Source organism: Camellia sinensis, chromosome 1, assembly GCF_055761805.1.
Source record: "Camellia sinensis isolate YWXY chromosome 1, ASM5576180v1, whole genome shotgun sequence".
NCBI classification, from domain to species: domain Eukaryota; kingdom Viridiplantae; phylum Streptophyta; class Magnoliopsida; order Ericales; family Theaceae; genus Camellia; species Camellia sinensis.
Window position 1 is genome coordinate 234,898,743 of NC_138961.1, and position 18,969 is coordinate 234,917,711.

General features: G+C 35.5%; 2 protein-coding genes across 2 annotated transcripts; one reads left to right on the forward strand and one right to left on the reverse strand.

The window, feature by feature from the left end:
- Positions 1–3,674: 3,674 nt before the first annotated feature.
- On the forward strand, positions 3,675–9,552 carry LOC114320192 (protein LONGIFOLIA 2). Its single transcript, XM_028267308.2, has 5 exons — positions 3,675–4,589; positions 5,406–5,458; positions 5,540–7,453; positions 7,539–7,686; positions 8,548–9,552. The coding sequence occupies exons 1-5, from the start codon at positions 4,436–4,438 to the stop codon at positions 9,357–9,359; spliced, it is 3,081 nt and encodes a 1,026-aa protein (XP_028123109.2). The 5' UTR covers positions 3,675–4,435; the 3' UTR covers positions 9,360–9,552.
- A 5,553-nt stretch (positions 9,553–15,105) lies between these two features.
- LOC114320193 (transcription initiation factor TFIID subunit 8) lies at positions 15,106–17,013 on the reverse strand. The gene is made up of 2 exons (XM_028267310.2): positions 16,661–17,013; positions 15,106–16,448 (listed from the first exon to the last, which is right to left on the reverse strand). Exon 2 carries the CDS (start codon positions 16,438–16,440, stop codon positions 15,331–15,333), a length of 1,110 nt encoding a protein of 369 aa, XP_028123111.2. The 5' UTR covers positions 16,441–16,448; positions 16,661–17,013; the 3' UTR covers positions 15,106–15,330.
- Positions 17,014–18,969: the final 1,956 nt, after the last annotated feature.

Below are 18,969 nucleotides of genomic sequence, written 5' to 3' on the forward strand. Positions count from 1 at the left end.
ACAATGATCAAATACAATACATAAAATTAATATCATTCAAGGTTTACAATATATTGAAAATGTTTACTGTTGAAAAGTATTTAGATTGAAAAGTGAGCTGATGCAAGTTTGCAACATGGCCAGAAAAAAAAGAAGATTGAAAAGTGAATTGGAATCCAACTTTATTTTGGATTACTGACATCTTGAATTCCCCTCGAGCAGTAATGTAATACTATATTCTAAGGTATAGAACAACAAGCAAACTTAAGTAAAAAAGAATTTTTAGAATCTTATAAAACATGATTTAATAGCGGTGCGGGTCGGTGCGGTTTGGAAGAAAAATAGTAACCGGCGGATTGATAAAAGTGTCACTAGAATTTGCCATTTTTCTTACCAAAAACCGGCGGTTCGATTGACAAATAATAACAAATTTGCCTTGGCGGTGCGGTTCGGTGCGGTTTTGGCAGTTTCAGCGGTTTCGGCGGTATTATGCACACCCCTAAATGCCACATGACGTTTCGGAACTACTGAATAAATACCCTATCACTTAGCAGGACCAACACTGGATGATGGACCAAGACAAGTGCAAGAGTTTCTTCAAACAGGCCCTGTTTTCTTTTATCTTCCCATCGCTTTTGGCTTTCTATAGAATTTCATGGAGAGAAATTTCATACAACTCCAAACTATACAACACTAGGTATAAAAACACTGTACCCATGAAGCAAAAATAGAATGGAGACCGAACTTCTTTGTACCACAAACAAAGCCTATCTTTTGCATAAGGGTTTCATCTAGTCCTCTTGCACATATTGGGAAACCCTAGCGGTCCAAAACATTTCAAATGCAAGTTTTCATATGATTTTCTTGCATTAAATATTGGTAACTCTAATATTTGGACCACCCTATGATCAAATACACAGAGGTAGGTGGGTACGATGGCCAGTGTGTTAGCACTGGGTGATCGTGATCCTGCTGGCACATATTGATGCATGAGTACCAAACAAGTAAAGAACACATCTAAAGATCGTTGAAGATAAAGGAAGAAAATTACAAGAAACATTGAAGATGGAGGGAGAAAATGTGTGGAGTAGGATCCAAAGACTCATAACTATGCTAGTTTAGTGGTGACTCCAAGAATTTTTGTCGGTGGTGTCAATCAAAAATTGAAATGTCATATATCTTACAGAAAATTCACATTAATCATTATATCACCTATGGAGAAAAAAAATTAACAAATTCATTTAAATTATGAAATTATAAACAAAAATATTTCAATATATTGATACTATTGTTTAAACAAAAAGACGTGCTAACACACGAGCTTCTACAATTGACCACGACGAGATTTCATATTTTGAAATCATTGCATAATAAGCTCATTATCAATATTATCAAATACATCTTTCTCAATATATGTAATCAAACAATCATTCAGTCATTGATCTCCTATTCTTTTACACAATCGATTCTTTATAAATTTCATTGCTGAAAATGCTCTTTCCATTGTTGCAGTCGCAATTGTTAAAATCAACGCCAATTTTTCACAAGCAAATAGACTAATTGATATACAATGTCTTTCTTTGTCTCTACCAACTTTCTAGTAAGTTCACCAATTCCTAGTTCAGAAAATTCATTGCTAGAGCACATGTCAACAATGTAGTTCTGAAGTTGATTATCAAGTGCCATGAGATTTACTGCAGAAAAATTAGATGGATAAAATTTAGCAAGATGGATTAACCTTTGCTTATCAAAAGCCCAAAATGAATTATTGGGGTTCAAGCATGCCACGCATAGAAGCAACTCTGTACTTGCCTTTGTAAACCGGTTGTTAAGCTCTTGAAGTTGCATATCTATAACAATGTAGAAGATATCAACACGGTAGTGGTATAAATTTGTGATTTCAGGAGCTTTGCTGTGTGACCTCCCATGAGCTACAAATCTATCATCAAGACTACAAACCATCAAGTGTCCAAAGCAAGAATACAAACCATCACTTTACAAATAAAATATTTTAAACAAAAAGTAGATAAAAGAAAGAGATAGCTTTACAAATAAAATATTTTAAACAAAAAGTAGGCAAAAGTCAAAAAGTAAGCTTTTTTCATTGGTGCGTTCAAAATTTGAGACTGAAAACTATAGGTTCAAAGTTGTATTTTAGTAGGTTTAATTGCTGATTTTTTTTCCCTAAAATTTAATACTTATATAATAAAAAATAAAATAAAAAATCATCCAGGGGGTTCGGGTGACACCCCTAGCCATGTGTTGGAGCCGCTCCTGTAGTTTGGTCTCTATGTTTATAGTATTGTAGGTAGAAAAATTCATTTCTAACATCAACCTCTCTTTTAAGGGTCATCATTTGGCTTGAATCTAGTCTAACTCGGAGGGCTTTTATTTGACCCAAACTTGTATCATGGACGGTCTCACCCGGCCCAAATGAGACTTGAATTAGGTCTAAGGTTTGAAGCCTGGCAACAAATATGAAAAAAAAAAAAAAAAAAAAAAACTTGAATCTCGACCCATCAGACCATGAGTGGTGGTCAGACCCAAACTTGTACCTTAGGTGGGGTCTAGTCCGACCCGAGTGAGACTTAAATTGGGCCTTTAAGGTTTGAAGCTTAGCTTGGTCTACAAACTCAATAACAAATATGAATAAATAGATCATTCAAAAAAAAAAAATGAAAAATGAAAAAATCGACCCGAGTGAGACTTAAATTGGGCCTTTAAGGTTTGAAGCTTAGCTTGGTCTACAAACTCAATAACAAATATGAATAAATAGATCATTCAAAAAAAAAAATGAAAAATGAAAAAATCAAAGAAAAAAATCTTGAATCTTGGCCTGTTGAACCATGAGTGGCGTTCCTTTGGCCGGGTCCATTAGCCCTTTTGGCAGGATTTGGCTTAGCCTACAAACTCGATAACAAATATGAAAAAATCGAAGAAAAAAAAATCTTGAATCTTAGCTTGTTGGACCATGAGTGGCGGTCCTTTAGCCGGGTCCATTAGCCCTTTTGACAAGACTTGAGCCTAACATTTTAGCCTGCCACCTGTTGGCCGGCCAATGAAATATTTTACAAATAGTTGTGTAAAAGCATCACAATAACCAAAAGAAAAGTACACTATCGTCTCTCTCTCTCCTCCTCTCTTTCTATAAATAAAAAAAATTAAAAAAAAAATCATTAAATTATACCAGTTCAACATACACACACAAGATCCTTTAGTAGCAAATATAACTCTCACCTTTGCTATTTCTTCCACTATCTGACAGACTCCACATGCCCACGTAGTAGAGGTCCAGACTCCAGACCCACCCACATTATTTTGCCCACATGAAAAGTGGAAGAAACTAACCAATGCAAATGACCCACACAATTCAGATCACACCAGATCTGACCCACATATTCCACATCTCTCTCTCTCTCTCTCTCACACACACACTTCTTTTTTTAAAAAAATGCCACCACTCACTTTCTCTTTTCCAACTTAGGCCTCGTTTGGCGAGAGGTTATTTTAGTCAATTAGCCAAAAAGCTAACAATCTATACCAAAAAGTCAAAGATTCTCTTTTCTCTCTACTTTTTGCACATTTTTTCGTAATTAGCCAAAAAGTCATCCCAAACATACAAGTTTTTTTTACCTACCTTTTTAGCCAAATAACCAAAAAATTACTAAATTAGTCTGTTCCCAAACGAGGCCTTAAAAACACATTGCCTTCATGTATTGAAGTACATCCCCTCCTAAACTCTAGTCTAACCTCTACATCTGCCTTTCCTGGAGAGAGCCAAAAGACAAAGCATAAACTTCTTTTCTTTTGTTCTGTAAGCAAACCCAAAAATAAAATTTTACAAATATATATATATATATATCTTCTTCTCTTCTTGGGTCTGCAGATTCTCCCTTCAGTTTGCATTGACAGTCATTTTGAAGCACAGAAGGTGGGGGATAGTGCTAACTGTAAAGCATTGGGTCCTTTCCCTTAAATTTCTATTCCTATTGGGTTTCGACAGTAGATACTGTCTTCCTTGTTCTGTAAAACAAAACACATTGATTTTATTTTACTTCTTCCCTCCCTCTTCGAGACTCTGTTCTTTCATTCTCTTTCGTATCACAGACTGTTCTCCAAAATCCTAAAAGCAAAAAGCAATAAGATACATAAGTATCTTTCAGTTCAATTAAGGAGAGGAGATTTGTTTAAAGAAGACTACATGCACTGTTTCGACATGTAGTATTGTAAAGGTAGTGGGTTAAATGTATGAAAGTTGGAGCAGTTAATGCCAATTTTGTCTGTACATGAATGGATGGATGTTCTAAATCTCATAGAAAACTGATAGCCAACTACTCTTTTGGGTTGTCTGGAATTCATTCATTCATTCATTGAGAGAGAGTTTAAGAAGAAAGAAATGAAAGCTTGGATGGCATAAGTTTTTTTGAGTTTCTGGAATTGAGGAAGAGAGGTGGAGATGTCTGCAAAACGTTTATATTCTTTGACGGATGAAAACCCAGATCTGCATAAGCAGGTTGGGTGTATGCATGGTTTACTTCAGCTATTCGACCGTCACCATTCCCTTGCCAGCCGACACATCAGCAGCAACCACCACAAGAGACCACCTCCAGGTATTTCTATCTTATCCTATGTAATGTTCAATTTAAGCTACAAGTTAGTTGCTTCAAGCTTTGTTTATTCTTGTGTAACATTACGATTTTTGTTTCCCTTCGGTAAAGTTTCAAGTTAACATAATGACTCATCGGAATTCTACTTCTCGCGTTTTCCCAACTTCGATGCTTATAATATTTTTTTTTTATCTGTTTCACGGGATGTAATTCCCCCATCAATGATCGAGTACTTTTGCTTCCAAGTTTATTGACAATAAATTGGGGAGCTTCCAAATGAAGCTTAATAGAAAAGAATAAACTAGAAATTGATCCCTAGATAACAAGACTCTGCTAGGCGTATCGATATACTTCTGAATGCTTATGCAATTTACAACTATTAAGGATATAGAAATTCATAATGTTGTAACGTTTCTTAAGAGAGATTTTTTTTTATCCATATTTAGGTGAATTTCTGGGTAGCATAATCATGATTCTTCCAATTGCACCGGATGTCCCTAAAGGGATAGCATCATCATAGTTTTTAAATGATCAGCTTTTAGTGGTTCAATATGTAGCCTGCCAGTACTTGAGGCAAAAAGGAAATATACATGTATTTTCTAGATATATATATATATATATATATATATGACTACTGCTTGTTCATGAGTTACAGATGCTCTGTTCTCTTTTTAAAACGTAACACTGTCTTAATATTATTCATGTCGTTTTTGTTTGCAAGCTCAAGGGTGTATTTCTTTTTGCTAATTGCAAGGGTAAAATATGTGAAAATATTATCGTCTCTAGTTTCGATGTCTAATATCTAAAGAATTTCTTCAGGTCAAAATGGCAACCATGGATTGGAACCCAGCAATATGACACAGAAAGCCATAGTAAGATCATAAAAACTTAGCTGCTTACCGTAGGAGATCTACAGTTGAAGTACTCAAACTAACTCCGCGACTTAATTTCAGGAAAAAAATCTGAAGGCGGTTGGGAAAGAGAAGCAAAGAGTCTCAGTCGAATCATCCAGGCCCTCTTTTTCATCATCCTCCTGTTCCTCATCTACCTTCTCGTCAGTTGATTGTAATAAAACAGTTCAACCAGAACCATCTTTGAGCCACAGCATTTTCCCTGAAACCCCATCTCAGATTTTACCCAAGAAACAGCCAAATTCTTCTTTGCACTCAAGCCAGCAATACCTTGATCTCCGAGACGTTGTCAAGGACTCAATCAACAGAGAAACACGTGGGTTAACAGTTCGGACTACGACTACACCGGAACGAACAAGCCATGCGATGAAGCACGTAGATTCCCCAAGGCCACTGCTGCTGTCTAACTCTGTAAAGACGAAAGTTTCTGAACTTGACAGATCATTTCAAGTTCTTGCTAAGCTTCGGGAATCACCTCAAAGTTCCATTGAAGAGAAGTCCAAGGCATTGCCACCAAAGGACGCTCCTCGGTTCTCTTACGATGGAAGGGAATCACGAGACAAATGGAAATCTGCCACAAAGCTCAAAGAGCTTCCTCGATTATCATTGGACAGTAGAGAACGTTCCGTCAGGGTATCTGCCTCTGAATCCAGATCAAGCAATCTTTTAGAAGATCTACAGCGGGGAAATGACAAGTCCAGCCAAACCCCGAATCCCCAACAAGAGCCAGGAAGTAATAAACGACCATCTAGTGTTGTAGCAAAGTTGATGGGATTAGAAGCTTTTCCAGATTCCACGCCTGATAACAATGATCAGACAAGGAATATTAAAAGCTGCCCACATGAGGATCTTGATGCAATGTCCACCTCATCAAGAAAAGCCGATGAAAGCAAGTACAACCAAGTTTCAAGGTCTCCAAGAACTCCCCACAGAGAATGTGCCTCGCCTCAGTTAAGAAGTCCCATTTCCGTCGTGAAACCAAACTCAAGGTTTCCACTGGAACCAGCTCCATGGAGGCAGCCAGATGGGAATCGAGGTTCTCAAAAACCAGCTTCTATGCATCAGGAAGCTCACATAAAGGCTCCAAATTCGTGTCCTTCTGTTTATGGTGAAATTGAGAGAAGATTGACTGAACTTGAGTTTAAAAGATCTGGCAAGGATCTCAGAGCTCTTAAACAGATACTTGAAGCAATGCAAAAAACTAAAGAGAGATTAAAGCACAAGGAAGAGCAGACCTCAGATTTGGAGCCTCAAACAAGCAATCATGGCCCAAATTCTGTATCAACAACTCCCATCATTAAGGCGACTGGTCCCCCAATGAAATCCGAATCCTCTGTTGTGATAATTAAACCAGCTAATGTTGTTGAGAAACCCAGAAATTCAGGTTCCTCCGCAATCCCAATTGAGGGTATACCAGGCCTCCGCAAACTCCGGACCAGTGACAATCCAGACAGCAAACATGATTCGGTTGACAAGCGAACAGCCAAAGATTTGACTCCGAGAAACAACCATTTTAGAGAACCTTCTTGCCAGCCCCTTTGTTCCATGGATAAGATTACCAATGCCAAAACATATAGGTCAACACAAACTACAAAGGCACCTCAACAGAACACCACCGGCTCTGGAAAGGGCTTAACAACTGTGAGCCCAAGACTGCAACAGAGAAAGGATGGGATGGACAAACAGTCTCATCCTACCACCCAGACATCTGATCCTAGCAGAACCCGAAGACATTTGAGTAAGCAGCAAATAGAATCAGGCTCTCCAAGTAGAAAATTCAAACCCAAATCTCCCAATTTGCAGCAAGGCAATGATAGATTGAGCGAGATCAGTAGTGACACAAGACAGTCAGAAAGCAATATAAGCTCAGCCTCACGGACTGAAATAGAAGTCACAAGTATTGATCGTTCAAAAGAAATGAATGGTGCATACCATCATAAGGACCAGAAAAATGAAGTATGTGTTCTTATCTTGTGTGTTCAATTTTTCATAATATCATTCTGATGAAGTGGTTAACAGGTTTCCTTCTTTTTCCACTCAGATGGCAGCAAGGTTGAGTGAAGATGGATTAAAAGCTGAAGCAACAACAGCAACCTTGGAACAGCCAAGCCCTGTATCTGTTCTTGATACTACATTCTACATAGAAGAATCACCATCTCCTGTAAAGAAGATATCAAATGCTTTCAAAGGTGAGGTTCTTGCTATGTTAAAACATTTTAGTTACAAATAGTGCATTCATATTTGAAACGATCATATTTCTAGCACTGGAGAGTGAAACAAGGGCCACACCTAACATACACTCAAAGATTGAATGCACCCCATCAGTAAAAGGTTATAATGATTAAGCAAACATAAAGGCATAGCTTAAACATGTGCAATTGTGTCCTCTGTGTTTAATGTATGTTTCCTTCCAAGAAAAAAAACATTTTTTCCAACTCACAATGTAGCTTATTTGCAAGTATTCTGTTTTTCTTTTTGTACATTATGGGCATGTTTGATTGGGTGGATTAGAGTGTGGGATTAGGATTATTAATCCGTGGGCCCAATTATCCTATATTTGTTTTAAAATTTTTGTTTAGGATTATTAATCCAATGGATAATTAATCCAACAAATTTGTAGGATTATTAGTAATAGGGTAGGGGTGGGATTATTAATCCAATGGATATTAATCCAATTGGATAGTGAATACCACACTAATTTACTAGGACTATTAATACTTCACTATTAATATTGTGAATCAAACATGACCTATGTTTCTAATTTAAGGCTACTTGGTCATGGCTATTGGCCCTGAGGCATTGGTAGCTTATAACTGAAACCTCACTACTCAAACAGGGGCCTGCTGGTCACATCAATTAAAATTTTAAACATGAAGAATATTAGACAAAGAAAAACAGAAATATTGCTAATGTAGTACACAAATCACAAATTATAAAAGGAAACGAAAAGTAGAGAGAGGGGATGGATGACTTAAGCCTTTTACTAATAAAATTTCTCCTTTTTTTTTTTTTTTTGTGTGTGTGTGTGTGTGTGTGTGGTTAATATACAGATGACGAGACCCTAAATTCTGATGAAGAAGAATGGAATTCAGTGGATCTAGACCTCTTGCTGAACAGAACAAGACCCATTCAAGGCCTTGAGTTTGATCGAGAGGACTTAGAGCATTTGGTTCGTAAGCTCAGACAAGTGAACTCCACACATGACGAAGCTGCCACAGATTACATTGCATCTCTTTGTGAGAACACAAATCCAGAGCACAGATACATTACCGAGATATTTTTAGCATCAGGTCTTCTCCTCAAAGATCTAGGCTCTAGCTCAACATTCATTCAGCTCCATCCATCAGGCCATTTGATCAACCCCAATTTGTTCCTTGTCCTGGAACAAACCAAGGGCAGGATTGAACTTCCAAATGATGAACGAAGCAATGAAAAGATCAATAAATTAAAATTCAATGAGAAAATCCACAGAAAACTCATATTTGATACTGTCAATGAAACCCTTGTCCACAAATTAACTGCAGCTGGTTTTTCTGAACCGGGGATCTCTTCAAACAAACTGAGACTGAGCAGCCTCACTGGACAGAAGCTTTTGGAAGAGCTGTGTTCAGAGATGGATCATCTCCAAGCTAACTCTCACTTCAGCTTACATGATGAGGATGATTGTTTAATAAGCATCTTAAGAGAGGATATGATGCTTCAAACACAAAATTGGGCAGACAACCATTCTGAAATTCCAGGGGTAGTATTAGACATTGAGCGCCTGATCTTTAAAGATCTGATTGGCGAGGTCGTGAGTGGTGAGGTGGCTGGTCTGCCAGGCAGGCGAACCAAGCATTGCAGGCGATTGTTTCCCAAGTAGTATTTCTTCTTCTATCTCCTCACATCTTCTCATTCCCCTTTTCTCTTTTTGGAGTAAAAGCATAATAATTCATGGATGAGAACTGCTTTTCTTTGCTAGTCTGTAAAGCAAATCTCTTCTAGGGTTTTATAACACAGTTTATTACAATCGATGTAAATACAAGAATACTTTAGCTTTTCAGTTTTTCATTTTACACAGATGGGTTCTCATAAGTGCACCAAAAATGTAATAAATACAGAGTGGTACTTTTTTGTCTGGAAAAAGGAAAATAATTGTATTTCTGCAAAGCTGAAGCAACAGGCAGATTATATTTTCTGAATGCAATCATAGGAAATGAGCTTGCATTGGAATTCTATGACTAATTTAGTGCCAAAATTGGCTGCACAAGCCACAAATTTCACTAGGTATTTCATTTTGCTGCTACATTTGTAACCTTCACATCCCCACATGGTGCAAAAGTCCAACCCAAAACACTATATCCTCAATTCCACAGGGCCTAAGTTCAAGATAAAGAAAAAAGAATTGTATTTCATTTACATCAATAGTTTTCCATTTATTCAACTCATTAAAAAAATAATAACGAGTCCTTTTCTTATTCAAGAATATTCTATTTTTACAAGTGAATACTGAAATATAAGCAAAATTCTGGAGTTGTTTCAAACAATTTAACAATGATGACACATCTTGTTAGTTGCTTACAAGAATTCTAGAATTGTTTCAAAAAGTCCAATATTCCCCTACACGACTAAACCCACTATCCCTTTTTTGGATCAACAACAAAAATGATTTTATTGATAAGACAAAAGGAAGAAATGATAATAAGGCATCCTCTACGAGTAAAAGCAAATAAAATAGAAGCTAAAGTACAAAACCAAAAACAAAAGTTAACCCAAAAAAACACATTATATGTCACACATCGACAACCAATTTCTAACTAACAAAACAACACCACCTCCCTAAAGATAGGAGTCATCGAAGCCCAAAATGAAGATAAATGCCAATTTTTTTCCCATAAAAAATTCACATCCCGAGCCTTATCTTCAAAAACCCGTGCAACAAGCATATTATTCTAGCAATGAGGATAGTGGGGACTAACCCACGATCCTTACCGCCAGTAGAAAGCTTACCAAACTTTGACATATCCACAAACAAGGAGAAGCAAACAACTATAAAAAAAAGTACAACCAACCTTCACAATAATAGTACTAGACATTGTAGTCAAATCGAAAATCGAATCATAAATTTTAAGATACGCAGTATGTAATTTTATGTTTGTATATACATAAAATACACACCTAGTGCTTTTAAAATGAAATAAATCTCAATATTGCTAAGTTGTATGCATGTATGTAATAGTAAAAAGCTACTTTTTGGCTTTTAACCTATTTTGGGTCACATTTTTTATACATTTTTTCAAAAAAAAAGCCAAAAAAAGTCAAAAAGTCATGTTTTAATCAACTTCCCAAATCAATCCATAATCACCTATACCAGTATAATTAATTCCATGTATTATGTAAATAGAACTAAATCATAGCGAATCGTAATTTAAGATTCGACAACATGAATTGAATCGTGAAGATTCTAACAGCCATGGAACTACTACTAGATATTAAAGGCACCAAATCAGCCAACAACTCCATCCAGCACAACTAAATCCAGCAAATACCCATCAATACCAGACATTGAAGGCACCAAAATACCTTTAAAAATAGCATTAAAAATAAATAAATAAATAATAATAATAAAAGTAGTTACAATGAGGTAGCCAAAGGCTTCACCACATTACTCAAGTAACAAAACTCCAAAGAAGACCTTTACTTGTCTAGCTGGCACCCTAGAAGTCCAAACCAAACAGGGAAAAGCCTGGCACTGTGCTGGAGATGCAATTTCCAAAGAATAGCCCTACTTTACCAAAAATCATAGAAAATTAGAAAATAGTAGAAAATTAAATAAGATGAATTGGGTGGGGAAATATTTTTGGGATCAACACTCACAGTCAATCATGTTGGCAGGGCCTATTTTTGGGGGAATTTACATCACCAGAGCCTTTAAAAATAATGTTTGCAACGATGAATTGAAGCTAAACAATTAAACTCCAGCAATAGCCTGCTAAAGACCCAAACCATAGAGTACTTAGTACTGATGCCACAGAGAGAAATGTTTTAAATCTCACATTGATACCAAGTTAGATTTAACAATAAAAAGAAGAATATGAGAAAGGAGGAGAAGAAACAGTGTCTGATGAAATGGTCATCTGTAAACTGTAACCATAAGTATTTCCATCCAAACAATCCGTGTCTTGAAGTGTCTAAAATATTCTTTTATTTAATTTCACTAATCTTCCCTCCTATTACCCACCGCCAACAGCACGATTCTCTCTCTCTCACTCTGCCAAGAACCACCATCCACCACCACCTAGCACCCTCGCATTTCTCTCTACCCAAAACCACCACCACTTTTCTTTCTCCCTCTATTAAGACACCTCCCTCCCCCCAACTACCCTCACTGTACCAAATGCCGCCACCGCCACCCTCCACCCTCTCACTTCTACTCTCAACCCAACTTGCCACTAACACCCAAAAATCTATCTCCAAAATCCATAAATATTGCATATATGCATGATGTGTTGACTTTAAACAGATATGAACCTAAATATTTGGAATATAAGTAAAAGCAATGAACACAAAATGATATTCCCTTGGCTAGCTCTTTAGGTTGAGTTCCTGTGGTTGTTACTCCATTTTGGACATACATCATTAGTGAAACAATTAATGGATTTCAATATTAAAGACATCAAGAAAATATAGATCATGTTAATTGTCTAGTTCAGCACCAAGTCATTGCACTAAAAAAAAGGTTTGTCAATTTTGCTACAGGAAACCCTCCAACCAGAAAGCACAAGGCAAAAAATATTGAGCTAAAGTATTACTGGATTACTATTAACAAATGACATTGTATCTTTATAAACAAATACATATATCTACCAGCATGTATAAATATTTTTAGTTTATTAAACAACATATAAAAGATTATATGTTAATTAATTAATTTCATTTGATTTACTACTAATTACTTTGGATAATATGTTTGCTTAACAGTATATGTTGCCAATACCATTTATTTTAATTATTATTCTATTTCTCAAAGTTTTCATATAATTCACCGGCATCAAATGACAGAGCAAATACCATAGTCATACTCGTGTGACTCAGATGCGAGCACTACCAAGCAGAGAAAAAAAATGGCACAATTATTAGCCCCCAACTCTCATCATCATTTTCAATTCATTTTTTTCTTTTTCTTTTTCTTTTCAAGAATCACCAAGAAAGGTAGAAAATACACAAGATGAGAGTTTAATGAAATGACGATACTATAGTATAATGGTTATTAAAGGAGATTTCCTGTTCTCTCTAAACAGTTGATAATGTTAAAGCTATTACAAAAATTAACTTCCAATTAAAAAGTTTTCTATAAATAGAATTGAAAAAGAAAAGAAAAAAACCCTTGAAACAATGAAAACATACCTGGAAAAATGGCAAGCCATTTAATCATTCGAGCTTCAAGTCCAGATTTTAGCCTTTGTAACTTCCTGAATTTATTCCAAATTCTACACAAGAGTTTACTTCATTTTTGTTCTTGACTTGGAACTTTTCATCTTCTTCTTTTTTTTTCTATTTGTCAAATTAAATCAGAATGCCTTTTTCCTACTCTTTTCTGCAATGTTTGCCCTCTACTTTCTGCACCCTGAACATAACTAAGGGGGGTGTTTGGGAAATGCTATTTTTTGGCTTCTCTCACAAACATCACATTCAACTACAAAAAAATCCAACTATCTTCCCAAACACAAATTTTAGCCTACTAAAATAACCAAAAACTAAGATAACCTACTAAAATAGCAACTTCCCAAACACTCACTAAATCAATCCAAAGTTAATGGTGGAATTCAAAAGCAGCATAAAAGCCAAGGAGTGCCAAGGAGTGCCAAGGAATATGTGGTAGGAAGGAAACTTAATAGAGAAAATACTAATACTAGCATTCCCCAAAACAACTATAATTAGAGAATCATGAGGAAAGAAGTTGAATAAGCAAAAGTCCTCACTTAGGATATCTCTAATCTTTTGCCAATTGATTATAACCAATTTTATTTTTGCATCCCCTGCTGGCAGGCATGAGCACCACACACCCTAGTGTTTATCGTTGGCCTATGATCTCATCACCAACAATTGATGTCTGTGGAGACATATATAAAATTCTCCTCACCTAACTTGAAGAGTGGGTCATGTTTATTTACAGTTTCAATCTCTATCTCTAAACATAAGTATCTAAATACAATAAATAAATATTTAATGCTTATGAATATAACCCTCTCATTTCATCAAACTACATCAATTCCTTGCTATAGAAAATCTAGAAAGACTGGTCCCAATTAGAAAATTTTAAAGAAAGTTTTGGTTTGCGAATATGCTCCCAATGGAGGAAAGCAACACAGCAGAATCCCTTCTTTAGATCTTCACTTCTTATTTCTCATTATTTTCTGTGCCACTTCTATTGCAAAGTGAAACAAGAATTAATAAGTCTTTGGAGTGAAAGAACTAGTACAAGAATTATTTGGAGTGATGCAAGCAAAAACTCTATTTGCTCAGAGATATGGTTTCTAGCTTTGATATTGATTGCCCCTTCAGGTACACTAATGACTGCACCCAAAAGGAGTGTTTAATACACAAGGCGGTTGCAAACAAAATAGAGGAAAGCCTAGGAGAACTTTGATTAAGGTGATAAGAACAAACATTACTATCTTGAAGTAAACTGAGGATATGATTGTGAAACAACCAACTGGAGGAAATAGATCTACGTACCCAACCCTACGTAATTGGATGAGACAAACGCTGATTGAGTTCAATTCTGTTTATTAGAGATATGTATATGCCAGTGGTTGTATAGCTTATAGGATTCAGGATTTTGGGTGTGCACATGTTTCGCCCCATTTTTGGTGTTCTGTTTATAATACACTACTTATTAAAAACACATTAATCCTTTAAGCCATCTATTGCTCAAGGATGAGCAAGAAAATTCCTCAGTGCTCTTTCTTTTGCATTATTGTAACCAGATTTCATGGGCAGAACATACAGGAATCATAACGGTTTGTAAAACTGTAAGTTTCGACTTAAACAAACCAATGTAAATTTAAGTTGAAAGTCCTCACACCATTCAAAATTCTATTCTAAATTGCTCAAATAGAAAAATATTAAAAATGAATAAAATGGTTTAAATGAATCCAATAAATGGTTTTTCAAAAAAAAAAAAAAAACACCAGAAAGGAGGAAACCAAAAATTAAGTCACCACTCACTCGCTCCCAAAATTATCAAACTAGTCAAACAACTGAGCCACCGCTTCCCAACAAAAGTAAGTAGTCAAGCCAACTGAACCACATCCAGTCTTCCACATTTCAGCTTCTCATGTTCAGAGAAGGGAGAACAATATACTCCTGCCACCTATATTTTGAAGAATAACCTAATATGAAGTTGATTAAGCAATCTGCAAGCTAAAAAAGTATTCAACTTTCATGCATAATTTGTTTGAAGAATAAGCAAATAAGTGTAACAAATGGAATTTGCTTTTATGTTAATGACATGTTTATGCAATACTGGAAATAAACATTATGATTATACAGACCGCATGTAAGAAATACTGGTTCTAGACATCCAGAAGCTGAAGATACTAACATATCCATCCAGTAACAGATCATAAAGAAATAACAAGAGTTTCAATTAGAAAGAATCAGGAATGACAAGGTTCTATTACAGCCACTATCAAAGACGTACCTCCGAACTTGTTAAATTCTAGCAGTCTGTAATGTGCATATACAGACAACTATATGATCCTCAACTTTGACTACCCTGGAACCAGTATCTGCTAGACTGCTACCAGTTTTCTAAACAAGTATACAAATTCTAATCAAACCAACCTAATTTACAATTGGGCCAACTCTTGTGGGTTTTCTATAGATTCCTTCAGAATGTGCTCGGCCCTCCTTTTCTTGTTGTCCTTCTCATTAGTATCCCCAAACCAGGAGTTGATTTTGTCAATACCCTCATTACGTATGCTTGATGTACCTGAGGACTTCTTTCCAATCCCGAACTTAAATTGCACAGTAGACCTTGTGTTCAGAAGGACCTTTTTCCCATCCTCTTCAGAATCGCATAATGTGTTCTTCATTGCTTCAATAGCTGGAGCAAATGTCTCCAACACCGAAACATGATTCTGCACAACCGCACTGTTATTCGCTGCAGCTTCATCCAAGAGTTTAGGTGGAAGCACCACTGAAGACACTTCCTTCTCTCCTATTCTCAAAGGGGCTGCAAGAAATGGGTTACTTTCAGCTGCTTGTTTAGCCTTGTCAGCATCTCCTGGGTCAACAGCCGTTGGTACTTCAGACCCATTACAAGCCAATTGCTGCTGCAAATTCAACAAGGTCGTTTCCACCTTCCTCTGCTCTTTACTAGGCTCAGTTTTATCAAACGGAGTATCTGCTTCTCTGCCCTTCCGCGAGGGCGAGCGTGTACAAATCTGCGGATCAGGAAATGCAGGCAACCATGAAGGAATATGCTCACTGGGTGATACTTCAGTAACTTGTGCAAAACTAAGTATTGGGTTTCGGTCCTTAATGATGGGAAAACTGGGAATTGAATATGGAAATGGAATTTCCTCAGCATCACCAACATACTGAGTAATCTCCCGAACTATACCTGAACCAGCAGGACAACAATTAATATCGGAAGCACCTGAAAACCCCTGCGATGATCCCAAATCTTCCAACCCATGAATTATATCAAACACGTTACTCTCTGACCTACCAGCCAAATTCGCATAGAAATTTGCACTCTTCCCTATTTCACGAATATATCGAACGGTCACGTCGGACAGCGTATTAAGGGCCGACTGCTGGAAGCTCTGAAATCCTTCACTCTCGCATACTTGCGCTACAGCAATCTTGGCGATAGCTTGGGCAAAATCGTCTGATTTCTTCTTTGACTTGCCATGCTCACACTCTCTTCCACTCTCTCTACCACCATTGCTCATATTCAACACTTCATATCAATTCAATTCAAATGAAGCAAAATTCAACGGAAAAAAGAAAAAGAAAAAGACCATGACTTTTCAAAGAATTCCACAAACATCGCATTATCGATGACCAATCATAGCTTCAACAGAGCGAACGATTGAAGAACAAAAAACCCTAGAATGTTGCATTTCACAATTGAACAAAGTAATAGCGAAATCAGATGTAGCACATGCTTACCAGTAATTTCTAGGGTTACTGCGATTGATTCTTGAGCTCACTAGTAATTTAGCGAATCGTTCAATCTCTATTGAACAACGATAAATGTTATCCCCATCCAGAGAAAGACTAGTGAGATTAGCTGAGTTAGGGATTTGATTGGAGTTGTGGAAGGTTTATAAACCCTAGTAAAACCCTGGATCGAAAGAGAGATAGAGCCAATTGGGGTAACCAGAGAGAGAGAGATTTAAGTTAGGGCGTGTTTGTTACTTCTTGACGGCGAGCTGTGGGGGGTACAAGAGAGTTAACGAGATCCCTTAAAGAAAGGGCGACAGACGGACATGAGCAGCCGCATCCGATGCCACCTGTCTAAGGTCTGGTTTAGGATGTCAGAAAAAATTTAAAAAGTTAAGAAATTCTTTTAAAAAAAAAAAGGAAAAAAATTATTATTGTTCATAAATTAAAAATATAAAAAAATTTAATATATATATATATAATATTTTAATACAAATCAATTTTATAATGTTCCCGGTACTGAATTAATGGGAAAGTACAATGAAAGAAATAAAAAAATATATATATATATTCACTAAGTTTGACAGTAATGTTGGGCCTGTAGAGACCCACCACGAGTCCCGTTTTGATAATTCAAACCTTTCAATGTGTAGAATTTGTCCAGTACTATATGTCTGTAAAACATCTGTTGATCGGATATCGCTAACTACATGATCAAATCAGTTTTGTATAAAAAATGGAAAGTGTTATAGTTAACGGTTGACAAAAAAACTAATCCGATCAGATAGCTATAGACATCTTATTAATGTGATTTTTTACAAATATATAATACTTAACGAGTTGTACACATTGAACGATTCCGATTAGCAAAACGGGACTTGTGGTGGGCCCCACTGGCCAAAGAGCACTGTCCAAATGGTTGCTCAAAAAGGAGACAACAATTTCTTATTATACCCCTCTGCAAACCTTGCTTCCACCGTACAGCTTACACTGTCAAAACTTTTTCTATACATTAATTTATATAATTTTTTAATACACATTTTTTCGTAAAAAGTCAAAAAGTTAACCCAAATATTCATCTTTTTTTTCTCAACTTTTTAGTTCAAAAATACAAAAAGTGCACTTATTTAGGACATTCCAAATAACCCTAAGTTAAATTTTAAATTTTTTTATTTTAGAAAATTATAAATGAATTTTTATTTTTCACAATACATTTAAAAAATTAAAATATTTATATATTAAGTATAAGAAGAGTACAAATATTATCACTTTATTTGGTTTTGTAATTTCTAAAACAACAATGTTATATTCACCGAATTTAGTTTCGTTTGAATTGCTCGAATTTGTTGATGCTGATCGTCTGAATGATAGGGTGACGACCGCGGTAGACGAGAGTAAAGCCGGTGGCATCAATAAATTCGGGCGATTTTGGACCATAATAATTTGGTGGATAAATCATTTCACTTTTTAAAAATAATTTTTAAGTTTTTAATTCATATTTTAAATTTTTAGTATTTTATTTATTTTTAAATTCACATAATTTAGATACATTTGAAAAATTATAAAATTTTCCCACTAAGTACAAAAAAAAGTTAAACATGACAAAAAAATAGTACATTCTCATTTTTTCGTATATATTAAATTACTTTTTAATTTCTTCACAAATATTTTATTTTTTAAATGGAAAATTTAACCATAAACCCTCCTACCTTCCTTTTCTGGTTAAAAGGACAAAAAAAAATTAGTACTTTCAAAACTCTTTCATAATTATAAAGTCTCGTATAAAATACAAAATTTATTATTTAAATATTTTATTTGACCATTACCCATATCTCTCTCTCTCTCTCTCTCTCTCTCTCTCTCTCACTCTCTTCACCAACTCGATGGTTGTTCATTGTCTTCACAATTTTCATTGTTTATCGGCGTCGTTCATTCTCACCACCGGCAACTACCATTTTTACCGTCAAACTACCACTATCATTTCAGATTTGATACCTACGAACTCATATTTGAGATCAATAATTTCAGATCTGAGATAATAAAAATTAAAAATAAAAACTTAGATTTGATAAAAAAAAAATGAGAAATGAAGATATTGTAATGAAAAATCAAGAGTTTTTTTGTATGTTTGTTCATAGATCTAAAAGTAAAATTTGATTTTGGTTCGTTCATTTAGTATATATTATATTTTTGTAACAATAAAATTTTACTTTGGTTACATGCTGATCTGCTTAACGATAGTAAAATTTTACTTTGAATCATAGTAAATTTTACTCTGATTCAGAATAAAATTTATTATGATTCAACATAAAATT